Raw genomic sequence first — 14,058 nt, 5'->3', positions numbered from 1 at the left:
GAAAGTAAAGAAATGATATATGAGGAATGAGAAAGGGTTGTCCAGGTGTGTTGATGGTGAATGATTGGATTATAATTTGTTACCAATACAAAATGTAGCACCAAGAAAAAAGAGTTCTACTAATTTGGATTAATGTTTATAAATGAAACTTACTGAAAGTGGCACCCGTCATCACAAACAGTAGCTATTTATTGTGGATTTCATGTACATTTCTGCCAGTATTATACCTGGGAGGTTCATTTGTTACTGTAGTAAGTATAGACACCATTGCTTTTTCCCAAATTTTGTGTGGATACCACACAGTACAAAATGCAGAAACACATCAGTAATGGTTGTGGATTGAATGATATTTTAAGAAGGCAGGTATAGCTCATTGACTGGAAAAATTGTGTAAACAAAATTATGTAATGTATGGTAAATTGGGTAACTAGAAAAATATGTAGTGCACAGTATTACCTGGTATAAGAAAAGTCCATCAGTACTCCTAGAAAGTTTAGTGTAAATTGATTCTTTGTGATTATGTGGTAGATTATTTTTAAATAAAAGTTTAAAAACAAACACAGAGCCACTTCTACTACCGTACTCCAACTATTATCATCAAAAGCATTACCCCATGGAAAAGTTGCCCTTTAATGAATATCTGCTTGAAAAAAATACAGTACTATACGTGGTAATATACTGTATACATGTATATGCTATCCAATTTTGCTGTGTTCAATGACTTTCAAATAGATTTTTGAGATATTAAAAATTATACTAATTGGGAATTTATTTAATAAAAAAAGCATGATAAAGATTAGCATAAAATATGTAATACTGATTATTATGAAAATTATTGAGATATAAGACCTGTTACTGTGAAGTACAACAAATGAGATAATTGTACAAAAGTACTGTACTGAACTAGTCTCAGCATAAGTAAAGCTTGTAATTGTCTTAATACATATGGTAATAATATTTAGAAATTAACTTTTGGTCTCTGCATGCTCAAATTGTGACTTTTAAGAACAATTTAATAATAAAGTACAGTAGTTGAATATTTCTTAAACTTTTAACCAAATTTGGACTCTTTACCAGTATTATTTCTTTTGCATTTTTATGCTAAATTTAAATTAATATTTATGCTACAGACAACTATTTGTTTTAACTGAAGTGCACAAAAAGGATGTGGTTTGCCATTTTGGATAACAATGCTTCTTAGGTCTTTACAATATTGTAATAGTTTAACATTTATCTAAGTACATGTACCACAGAAAAGATATGATATAGGTAGTTGATTTTATTGATATTTTTTTAAATGTGTAGGTAATATTTTCAAAGGTGAGATAGCACAAAAAAGTTACTGTACTGTAGTGTTTTAAATACTTATTTGTAAATGGGGCCCTTATGATATATATATATATATATATATATATATATATATATATATATATATATATATATATATATATATATATATATATATATATATATATATATATATATATATATATATATATATATATATATATATATATATATATATGAAATATATGTCTGTATTCACACTTGGAAATGATTTTTAATATGATACTTTAATAGAAAGCTATAGAACAACATCTTAAATACTGCATGTGATTATTATATTTGAGAGATTTATTTGTACATATGGTATTTTATACACTTTCATGAGTGTTGATTTTGAGAAAATGGTTATTTATTATTTTATTTTTAGGGTAAATTGAATATAAAGAATAATAAAATGTACTCGGTACTATCAGCATGAGGTTGCAAAGGGAATTGAGTGAAGAGACTATACAGTCTCTTCACTCAAACCTTGTAACTGAGGTCTAGGGTCAGTTTGTAGCAAGGCAGCTGATTTGCTGGTAGATGGATGCAGACAAAGTATTTAATATTTCGTGTTTATAATATTATACTAGTGGGGAAGCAAAAATTAACATATGAAATGCTCTGATGATATAAATATCTTGAAGAGAACAAGAAAATAATTAAAAATTTTCAGTGACATCCTCCACCACACTGTGTGATGTCATGGGGCGAGGAAGAGTTTACATCTCAAAATTTGTTCATCATGTTCTTTTCAAAATATTTGCATTACCTGTGTTTCAGATGTTAATTTTTGCTTCATTAAGTGCAGAAATTATCAGAGATCAATAAAAAATAGTTTTTTTCCATTAAAATATCATAATATAAATACAATTGATTAAATACTGTACCAAAGATCTGTAGTACTTTTCCTCTGACTGTCCGACATCCAATCAGCTGCCTTCCAACAAACTGACCTTAGGCCTCAGTTGCAGGCTTAGAGTGAACAGACAATAGTATTATCTTTTTATTTTTTACTTTGCTGAAGTGAATTTAAGAAAATAGAGTTCATAATGTGATTTCATTTACCAGCTTCAGAAAAATGGTAACAGTGTTGTTATATGAAGTGAGCTTCAGATGTGCCAAGCTGCAAGTTGTATTTGGAGCTACATCATAATTGCAAAGTTGCAATGCTAAAAAATCTTATCAAGTACTTAAAATAATAGTTGGTAAAGGTATACTGTATGCATTATTACCTAGGAAACTATCTTAGTCCATGCATGTACTATAAATTTATAAGCTTTCATGCTGCCCTTTGATGGGCATTGAGACTACTCAGAGATATATTTTCAAACCATACCACTTAAATTGTTGATGTTAGTGTGTAATGTTTTATAGGTAATCTCCTCTGCTCTAATGATTGCATTTTTTCCACAAGATTATTTCAAATTTTCACAGCATGTTGTGCAACAGATATTTAGAGAAAAAATACTTCTCTTTAGCCAGTAACTCACTAGTGTTGTATTATACATTAGTAGAATTAAATATCAGTGTGACTTCACTTCTTCCAGTTAGCTGAATGGTCAATGATTTGTTAATTTTAACTCCCATCCAGATATAAATTTCATGATTACATATGTTGTGTTGAGCATTCGCAGGTGATAGGTTAATTTTGATGTATCCTTCTGTGACAACAGAAATTTTTATAATATGAATTATTTTTGCAATATCCAACAAGTTTTAAAGATAAAAAAAAAATATATATAGTATATATATATATATATATATATATATATGGTGGTAACAGAATATCAAAATAAGAAAGGAGCAGTACAGTATATAGTTAAACTACACTGATAGCAGTTTTGTTCTTTAGTTTGTGGAAGCAACTGCAAAATTAGAATAGTAAAATTTCCTGAAATAAGAAGAGAAAACAGAAACCTGAAGTGTGGTAAGAAAATATTCTCATGTCTCCTAAATCCATCCATTTTTTGTCAGTATTTATTCTATAAATGCCTGCAACTTTTTACTATAATGGAAGGTATGTTATTTGAGTTTTGAGGTGTCTGTAGGCTGATTAAAACATTTTATCATTCAAAATGCTTATTGTAAAGTTGCTGTTTCATGTGGTTTGTTGTTCACATTCTCAAGAAGTCTATCAAACTGAAATTAAGTTGTAGAAAGTGCATGTGGTAAATAGCATGTCTAACTTACCAGTACTGTAGTTATATACAGTAGAAGTCCAAAAATCCGGATGCCAGAAATCCGGACCACCTGAGAATCCGGACTTTTTGAAAACTCAATATTTTTAAATTTAGCGGGCTTTTGTGTGTGTGTGCGCATGCGTGAGCGCCACAGCTACACAGCGACAACAAGCGACCACGCGGTCACTATTTTAAAACGAGCAATCAAACTGTGACAATGTATGTAATATTGTGTCCTACTCTTTCCATTTACCATATACAGTATAGCATACGTATTTACAAGCCCATAATAATGGCTCCTAAAGTAGATAAACTTCGTTGTGTGAAGAGAAAGAAGAACGCATTGAAATTGAGTGACAAATTTGAAATAATTAAGAAACTAGAACGTGGTGTGAGCAATACTGATCTAATGGAAACATATGACATCGGAAAGTCTACAATTTACGATATAAAAAAGGCAAAGAATAAAATTCCAGAATTCGCAGCCTCGTCTCAGTATTTGCTAATGAATAGACTATCAAAATTTACCTGTTCATCTCTTCTTTATTCTTCCTTAAATTTGAATTTTAAAAGTACTGCCCGAGAATCCGGAAAATCCGAAAATCCGGACCTACCCAATCCCTGAGCAGTCCGGATTTTTGGACTTCTACTGTACAGTAGTTCTTTAATTAACTGGTCACCAAATTAGTGATGGGATGAAAGGAAACTCTTTATATGAGAAAGAAAGGAAACATTTATTATTGTTACAAGACAAGCAGTGTGGCACTGTACATCTCAAATAACATACTTCTTTTGCTACATAGAATGATGCAGTTCTTTGCTGCCTGGCTGAAGATAAAATAATTTTATTTATTTATTTATTTTTTTTAAATGATGCATGGATGGTTTGGGAACCACAAAATTATCATACCAGTAAATGCATCTGAATAAGCCATTAGGAAATTCTTCCATTAGTCATCAGTTTTAGTGTAGTTAGGATACAAGTATTTTCTAGAAGTGTTAGCTAGATTTGAAATTTTTTACCCACCAGTGGTAGTCTGCTAAACCCCAGGCTTTAAATTTTCAGGTCATTTTAATATTGTTATTGTAAATATAGCTCTTTTAATATACATGTGTGTTTAATGCAGTCACTTTACATAAATTTGTAATGCAATCATTATAAAAAGAGACATCTTCAACTATAAATTACTATTACAATTAAAAATGTGAAGCTCTTTGGTACATCATTCTCTCTCTCTCTCTCTCTCTCTCTCTCTCTCTCTCTCTGTTTTATTTTAACTCGTATGAGTTAAATTTTTAAGCACTGTTTCCATTTTTTAGTTACCCAAGTTATTTATTTAATTTATAATTTAAACCCTAATAAAGCCTATGTGATAATTCAGTTGCTTCTGTCCTAAAATGGTACATGTTTGGTTTGTGAGCTTTTTATTAGTGTGTGTCTCATGTGCATTTGTATGTTATTTTGTAGTACAGTTGCGTGTTCTGCTGTACAGATTCTGCCTAGTAATTTACTTACTCCCTTGCAGTATGGTACAGTATTTACTAAATTTTGTACTTGAACTGACTGTATGTGAGATGTAACTTTCCTTCTAAACTCATCAAATGTTATAACTTCTTTAATATTATAATTCACCTGTGATCAAAGTGCACTTTACATCAAACTTGCAAGGAAATGAATCCTTGTCATAAGCTACATATTGCTGAATGAATATATGACCAGATGTGCGAGGTGGTGGATGCAAGTGAGAAACACAACCTGTGCACTACTGGACTTGACAGAACTATTATCTTAGTCTCTCTTTGCTAGCAGAGAGCTTTGCTATAATGCTAACTTTTTTATATATATTTCTTACAGATTTCATTGCTTTTTATATGCATGTTCTCTCCTGCTAAAATGATTCAAATCCAAGTGAATATCAGTAGTCTAGAGTTGAGAATTGACAAGTTTATAGCCAGGAGAAATGATGGCAGAATTAGTTTTGTGATTAGTTCTAGTTAAGAAGGGTAAGTATTTTTTTATCATAACTATTGTATGTTCAGTTAGAGAAGAGTTAAAAGACCAGGTTGTTCGAGTTGAATTTAGCCTTTCTCTCCAGGGAGGATTGTATTCCAAAATCCTCTCCATCAAGGAACAGAATATGTCATATTTTAATGTATTTAAGTACTGTACCTGTATTTACATTGAGATTGTTTGTATAAAGGAAAAGTTTCAAATATGCTTCTGATAAAACAAAATGAATCACATTATATATTTTGAGCTTTACTGATGTTTTGTGGATTCAGCTGAGTTTGAATACCATTAGCACTTATACTGTACTTGCATTTAGTTTTGGTTAGGAGTTAACAAAGTTGAACTTATAATTTTTTTTTCTTTTAACAGCAGATTTCCAATATTGAAAGAGTAATCATAATTTTCAAGTTTGTAAACTACAAGTAACAATTTAGGGCACGAATTTATTATCATATGTAATTCATGCAAGGAGATTGGTGGTGAGTACACTGTAAGAAGCACCACGAGGCTAGTTAACAGAATAGAGATGCAGTATTTTATTGGGCATAAGCTGTTTCAAAATATTCTAATCTGCTAATTTTCATTTGTTACACAATTATAGTTATTAGAATTTTATAGTTTTATAATAGATTTAACTATGATAAAGTGTGTTGAATTTGGTGTGTATGTTATTCAATTACAACAATATTGCCTTCAGATTTGGCACATTTTTCTAATCTACTTTTATGACAATGGAAAACGAAACTGTAGTGTTCTTGATGAATTATGTGTTCATATTTTTCAGCTCTAACATTGCCTTGAAATTTTGCATGTTTTCTTATGTATTTTTATGAAATTTATGAAAAGTAATACTGTACTGAAGTATTTTAAATTTTTGCATATGTAACACTTCAAGAAGTATAGCAAGGAACAAGGTTCTACTTGATATCTCTTTGGTTGAGTTTAAGCCTTTTCTAATCCACAGTTTGTACATTTTTGTATGAACATATATCCAGGTTGATTATTCTAGTTTATATCATAAGTTTGAGTTGGATATTTACTTGACGGTAGCATTGCCTCGAGTTACAGTTTAACAAGCTGTAGAGTTTTTCTTAAGAGGGAAAATTAAGAATAGTTCTTTAAATATACTTTTATTATATTACTCAGATGGAAATTTTATAATAAATGTTGAAGTGTATTTACTAGTATTATACAGCTGTCTTGCAAACAATGACTTTGGGTCCTACAACTGCCTTATCTCTTACCACAAAGAAGTTAGTGATTTTTCTAATTATATTATTAAGTACTGAGGCTCAAGAGTCATTTGAGCAAAAGCAAAAAAAAAAAAATAATAACTATACTACTAATCAAAGTCATCGAGCCTTTGGAGAGAAACCAAATTTCACAATACGTACTGTAGTATACTCTATAGTACTCAAATTCATCGAAGTCACCCATTGTCCGTTATCGATGAACAGTACTGTAATGGATGATTGTTGCAATTACTGGAATGCCTTCTAATTACAATTTATAAGAATATAGCTTAGATGTTATGAACTTTCTTTGTTAAAATACACAACTTTCAGGTGTTACAATTGGAAGGCTAAGTACTATCACTATTGTGTTTTTTGGTACTGTATTCAACTGCCTCATATTTTAGTTCCATCGCCCTGTGTACATGGTAACTAGAATGTATGAAATTTTTATATTTGGGAAAGGCAATGCTAAATACAGCTCTCCTTTGTAACTTTTTGCTAATTGTTATATCAAGTGTTGTGAACAATTGTCAGACTCAAAATATCTTTCAAGTGTTGAGATATATTTACAGGCTATAATATGCAGTTTTAGCAATGTTTTTGGCAGTTACATTTATTAAAGAGCTTCCCCCATGCTCTTTAGCTGTATATATCTATTAGTTGCCTCTTTGCAACTTTAATAATGTTATATCCTTTCCATATCTATTTCTTATTGTCAGCATCAATTTCCAGTTTTCATGATATGAAAATTTCCTAAATACTCATTGACTTAATGGATACAGTAGGAAGGTTACATTTTGTAAGAAAACTGACGGCATTGTAACAAATTTGTTTAATCTTGTATTTGATGACATAAGACCGTGATACCTGGTTGTATACCGCAGATTACATTTGAAGAAAAGTTATACTGTACAAATTGTAACCTTAATTGAAATTCTTGTTAACTTAGTCTTATACACATCAATTCCTCCTTGAGGTAAATACATTGTGAAGGATCTCTTACTGTCTAACACTGCTATTTGGCAGGGATACCTCAAGAATTTAATTCGTGTGATTTTCCTCTGTCAAAATAGAAAATTACAGGTTACTGTGAATGACTTGAGACTATTCGATACTCAAGCTTTTATATATGAAGTGCTTTTGATGTACTGTTTGATTGTTTGACAAATCATTGTGGTTACTTATTTAAAATCTTTTTTCCTTAATATATAATAATAGTTTTATTTCCCTAATAATTATTTCATGGCAGACTTAGATAGTAGAGTATCCTAGCTAGTTGAATTCATATAGATTTTTCATATCTCAGAAGCGTAACCAGGATTCTGGTATGGGGGGTTTTCCATATTGTCCGAATGTAAATATATACAGGACAAGTGCAGCGAGCTCATACAGCTCAAGTGTTGTAACCCCCCCTGAGAAAATTTGAAATTTGATAAATTTCGGGGACTTTTTGAGTCCATATTCGAAGGCTATTAGGTTATTTGAAAAGATAATCAAGGGGTAATTCAGAGTGAGAGTAGACATTCAATGTCCTATAAATAGTCGGTACGGTGAACTATATCGACGTCTTGTCATACATCATTTATGAAAAATTTTTCCAACCCTGTCTGACTTACACATAATTAATAGATATTTGTACTTACATTGTGGGCATTTTGATGCAGAAGTGACATTTACATCATCATACTGTAGCTTAAGTTTCACTGGGATGCTAGCAGTTGCACTTGATTCAGTGTTGGTCGATGATGATGTACCCAGAATCTCCTTGGCGACGTCTCTGGTAGGGCTTAATGGCTTTGACTGAATGCCAGTTGGGCGAATAAAATTGCAAAAATCCATAGTGGATTAGAAACAAAGCACACACACTATACACGCACGGGAATAACACGATAATGTAAGAGTGCGCATGTGTTGTTCACAGCTGAAACGGGCTTGTGACTGACTCCTGGGTCAGAACTTGGTCATTTATATGAAGATGCCAGTGGTCCTGAGGGTCATATCAGGTCACAAGCTGAGCTTACGACCTGACATGACCCAAAATTCTGCACACAAGTATGTCTTATAATCATGCCGCTTGTGTTTGACCGTATTAAGATTAAATATGACACGTAAGGGAGGGAGATGACAGCAGATCAAAGACACTTCAGATGAGCAGTGTGGGCTTCGAGGGGGGTTTCCGGGTAACCAGGAAACCCCCCTGGACATGCCCCTGTATCTGTCAGACTGATATAAGTTTTTTAGAACTACTGTAGTAGATTGAGATTTATTTTAAAAGTGTCTAGCTATAGATTACAAGTGCCTCACACTTTATGTGGCGTCTCTTAAAAATTCGTTATTATGAGAAGACCTTATTTCTACCACTTCACTGAATTATACGACTGGCTGGGTTGGATATACAAAGCTCATACTACTTGTGTAAGCAAACATGGACTCTATTATGCAGTTGGGACTCCTTAGGCTTTCTGTGGGAGCAGGTGGAGTGGCGAGTGGGTAGCCGTGATGAAGCAGCCCAGGTGCTCTCTCACTCGGTGTTTCATTGTTTAATGTTGTTTGTGGACCTAAGCTATTCTTATTTTGTAGTGTGTCCTTTTACCATTACTGTTGATGGTTGTATGGTAACCAAGTGGTAAAAACGGGGGGCAGAGAGACAACTTTATTCCTGGCGATCTTCACAAAACACTTTCTCAGAGTCCTCTGACGAAATGTCAGGATTAAAGTCATCTCTCTAACCCTGAGTTCTTTGTTACCATACAAGCATTTGTCCAAATGAATACTATTCATTACTATTGAACAGTGCAAAGTCATCTTAAGTGAATGTTGAAAAAATAAGGAACTCATTGATGCACTTGGCATTTTTGGGGGCAAAGGTAATGACCAGAATAAGTAGTCCATAGCTGGAAAAAATGGAGATGCTCATCTTGTCACATTAAATGTAAAAATAAGAAGTTTACGTATATTCAGTTTGTGTAAAAAAAAAAACATTCATGTAAGAATTTGGCAATTATGTAGTGACATGCTGATGTAGATTCAGAATGTACAAACATGTGCAAACTCTTAGTTTTATTCTCTAAATTTTGTCATAAATCTTTGAGACATAGTATACAGTACAGATGTATTTATTACAAAATTTTTAGCTAAAGTTGTTTTTTATTTGATATGAGAGTGATATACATTAAAATTTCGTTTTCTTATAGTATTTCAATCGTACACAATTTTCAGTGTCAAAAAAATTAAAGACTATTTTTCGTGTTTTTAAGTTATATTTATTACCAGTTTTTCTAAGTGTTTTTATGGAACTTTCTGAGTTACAATCTTACAATTTAGTACTGTAGTGAAAATATATTAGATTCCTAACTACTCGTTTATTAAATGTACAGTCGTTTAGTTAAGTAAAATGTAGTTAAGAACATTGAACGTCAAGTTTAAGCTTAAATATTACCTATGATAATATGGCTTTTTGCTTTCATTTTAAACATAATATAAGAAATGAACAGCTATATAAAAAAAAGTATTGTCCATCTTTACTTTAGTGGAACCATTCCCACTCTGCCCTTATAGAATTGACATAATTATGACTTTAGGTAAGAGACGTCTTTGTTTATACCCAATATCCTACTAAGGAATGTTGAGATTATTCATTTGTCAAAAAAGCTATGTTTTATAATATGCCCAACACTTTAAAATTTTGTCAAGATGACAAACTCCTTGCTATGTCAAATAACTGTAAACTAAATCACTTGTCCACTTAGCAAATACAGGTACTGTATCGATTTTAAGTTTGGGGCATATCAGATTGTGTGTGTGTGAGCTCGTGCAAAGTATGCACTTACATTAATGTCCGTGTACAGAGGTGCTCATGTTTTTCATATACCTTTATGTGTGTTAAGTCACTGAGATGGAACAAAGACAAGACAAAAAGAAATATGGGGGGAAAGGAGAAATATAATACTGTATTAGAAAAATCGACAAAAACTAATGTTTGTTCTTTGAACAAAAAGATTTCCTGTTCTTGAACTTTTAACACTGTGACACGGACTTTCATATGAGGGACCTGGGAATTCGCAATACAGGGGGGGGGGGGTATATCATCTTGTGGACATCAACCTTTCTAAGCTGTTATCAAAATCCTTGAACTAGTTCAACACTTATAAAGTGGGCATGCGATATATAAGAAGAGCAGACAAAGCAGATCATTGAGGGATAAAAAAAGGGGGGCTGAGAACCTGAAAGGGACAACAAGAATGAATTATATGTCTCTTGCATAATGTCAATAGTAAAGTCACCTACACTAAATACAGTACAATGGGCTACTATACAAAGGAAGCTGTACTCATCTACAGTATGTCATTCAAGTACATTTTAATTTTACCGTCTACTTATGTCAAGATCTGTCATTTGTTTTGATTTTTTAATATCCAGTATTGTTCTTCCATAAGAATGTCTGATATCAGATTTTCTGTATCGTAGCTGTTGTGAAACTGATGCATCAGTTCCATGTCTTACTTTGCGAGACCATAAAACCTTGGTTGATCGACGTTTGAAGTATAGCTCAACCATCAAAATCAGTAGAGATATAACTGCCCCAGCAAGAAGTAACATGAAGGCAGTCAAGATATTTCTGAAAAAAAAACCTTTTTATTGTGTTCTTTCGAAAAATTAATATAATGGATCCAAATGATTAGTAATTTAAATTTTTACCCTCTCCCTAAACCCCCTCTCTCTTACACACACACCTACAGTATATAAAAGAACTATCAAATTTATTGTTACTTACGAAAATCCAAGCTCTGTATAGGGGGAGGGTGCCTCACATGGTATGGATTTACCCCACCAGTGCTGATGCATGCGATCCAACAAGCCGCCTGATGACATCTTGATTAATCTGGTGGAGAGAAAAGTTTTGGTTGAACTAGAGGTAATTTTCATTTATGACTTGCAGTTTTTACACTAGGAATGCCACAGCTCATTTGGCGATGCTGTGGAATCCTAACCTGAATCGGATCCAACGCTACATAAATACTGTCAAGGTGGCCACAGAGCCAATGCCCCTTTTATATGGGATGTTACTTTTAATATTTTATTTAGCTAATACCAGACGACTTTATCCAGCACTGAAAGACCCCTTGCACCCAAGAGGTTAAATACCTCACAGCCTAGGCAGATAGTGTAAACGAGCTTAACAGTACTGCAGTACATTTTACTAGCAATTACTCATACACTACAGAACCTCAGTTACCCAGAAAGATTAGAATGCCTGCAGTTGCCCAGCTTATACTATAGGTGGGCAAGGGGTGACTTAATTCAGGTCTATAATTTTACTTTTTTTACTTTTATCCTCTTCGCCACTGATTGGCTTGTTAGCCGCTTGGGCGATCGGTCACGTCTCTGGTTACTTTTCCTTTTCATTTATCTTCTTCACCAAAAGATCGGCTCGCTAGCCGCCCGGGCGATCGGTCACGTCTCTGTCACGCACTGTTGGCAAATACTGGGCACGCACCGGCTCCTGAATGTACCTGAACCCGCTCCAGTGTTGGTCAAGTCTTGTCTTGAAAGAGCTCACACTCGGTGCCGTCACAACACTCTCTGGTAGATTGTTCCAAGAGTTTACAACCCTCACTCCGAAAAAGTTTGCCCTCACGGTTTTCTGGACTTGCGGCTTCTTCAATCTTGAGCTGTGACCCCTTGTGGGGCGAGCGTCCGCCAGCTCCAAGTAAGGACACTCAACTGAGTAGTGCCCCCTTGAATCTCAGCAGCCATTTCTTCGACCATTCCTGGAGCCCACAGAGGTCCTTCTGCAGTTCTTCACAGTCCGCTTGGTTCTTAATTTCCCGAAATAACTTGGCGTCATCGGCAAACATTTGTATGGAGGAGTGTACGACGTCAGGCATGTCATTTATGAAACAAACAAACAACAGCGGGCCCAATACACTGCCTTGTGGTACCCCACTTGTGACAGGTACAGATGACGATTTCGTGCCATTAATCACCACACACTGCTTGCAGTCATGTAGAAAGTCTTCTATCCACGCTAGGACATTTTCCCGAATTCCGTACCCTTCCAGTTTGATTTTCAGCCTTTCGTGGGGTACTCTGTCGAAAGCCTTGGCAAAATCTAGGTAAATATTGTCGATATTACCACCCCGTTCCCGAATATGGGTCCAAATATCCAATACCTTGAGAAATTGTGTTAAGCAGGAGCGCCCCGGCATAAAACCGTGTTGGCAATCTTTTACAAGGTTGTTTCGTATTAGATGTTCCATTGCGGCATCTCTGATAATACTCTCAAGTACTTTACATATTATACTGGTCAGGCTCACCTGTCTATAGTGGAGTGAGGTCATTACTCAGTCGAGTGTCCATACCTGGAGCTGGCGAATGCCCGTCCCACTAAAGGCCACAGCTTAAGGTCAAAGAAGCCACAAGCTCAGAAAAATGACAAGGCAAACTTTTTCGAAGTGAGAATTATACTCTTGGTACAATTTGCCCGAGTGTTGTGACGGCACTGAGTGTGAGCTCATTCAAGACCAGGCTTGACCAATGCTGGCACAGGTAGAGATACATTTAGGAGCCAGTACATGCAAGGACTAATCCTTGAGTACATGCTCAGTACTTGCCAACAGTGTGTAACAGAGATGTAACCGACCGCCCAAATGGTTAATGAGCCGATCACTGACAAAGAGGATAAAAGCAAAAGGGGTGTTGTCTGTTGGTGATGCAGTCAAAGATCCTGTTGTTAGGGCCAGTCCACTCACTGACATGTTGTCCTAGATTTGGAAGCATTGATCAGATATAAGCAAACACTACTAATGAATAGGATTAATTTGGACAAGTGGTTATTACTTTCATCCTCTTCGCCACTGATCGGCTCGTTAGCCTCTTGGGCGGTCGGTCATGTCTCTGATACTGTTGGCAGATACTGGGCATGCACTGGTTCCTGAATATATTAAAATCTGCTTCAGTAAGTTCAGTGTCTGGTCTTGAATGAGTTCACACTCGGTGCCGTCACAATGCTCTCTGGCAGATTGTTCCAAGAGTTCACAATTCTCACTCCGATAAAGTTTGCCCGAACAGTTTTCTGGACTTGTTGCTTCTTCAACCCTAAGCTGTGACTCCCGCCAGCTCCAGGTATGTACATTTGACCGAGTAGTGCCACCTGAGATGTTTATACACTTCGATTAGGTCGCCCCTCGCCCGTCTGTAGTATAAGCTAGGTAGTTGCAGGCTCTCCAATCTCTCTGAGTAACTGAGGTTACGTAGAGCAGGCACCAGTCTGGTGGCCCTCCTTTGGACATTTTCAATCAAT

General features: G+C 34.6%; 1 protein-coding gene across 2 annotated transcripts in view; it reads right to left on the bottom strand.

The window, feature by feature from the left end:
• Window positions 1-9,932: 9,932 nt before the first annotated feature.
• LOC121873267 (glutamate receptor ionotropic, kainate 4-like) overlaps window positions 9,933-14,058 on the bottom strand; it is a 53,046-nt gene continuing 48,920 nt past the window's right edge. Inside the window, exons 14-15 of one of the 2 annotated variants that reach the window (XM_042376695.1) lie at window positions 11,530-11,637; window positions 9,933-11,373 (exon numbers count right to left, since the gene is read on the bottom strand). In XM_042376695.1, coding sequence (XP_042232629.1) covers window positions 11,121-11,373; window positions 11,530-11,637 — 361 coding nt within the window. In that variant the 3' untranslated portion in view covers window positions 9,933-11,120. The remainder of the gene's footprint in view (window positions 11,374-11,529; window positions 11,638-14,058) is intronic. The other variant, XM_042376696.1, reaches the window with a different exon arrangement.

The sequence above is a fragment of the Homarus americanus genome, unplaced genomic scaffold (genome assembly GCF_018991925.1).
Source record: "Homarus americanus isolate GMGI-L3 unplaced genomic scaffold, GMGI_Hamer_2.0 scaffold32929, whole genome shotgun sequence".
Taxonomy (NCBI): Eukaryota; Metazoa; Arthropoda; class Malacostraca; order Decapoda; family Nephropidae; genus Homarus; species Homarus americanus.
Note: the sequence above shows the minus strand (reverse complement) of the source record. Positions and strands in the feature narration are given on the sequence as shown.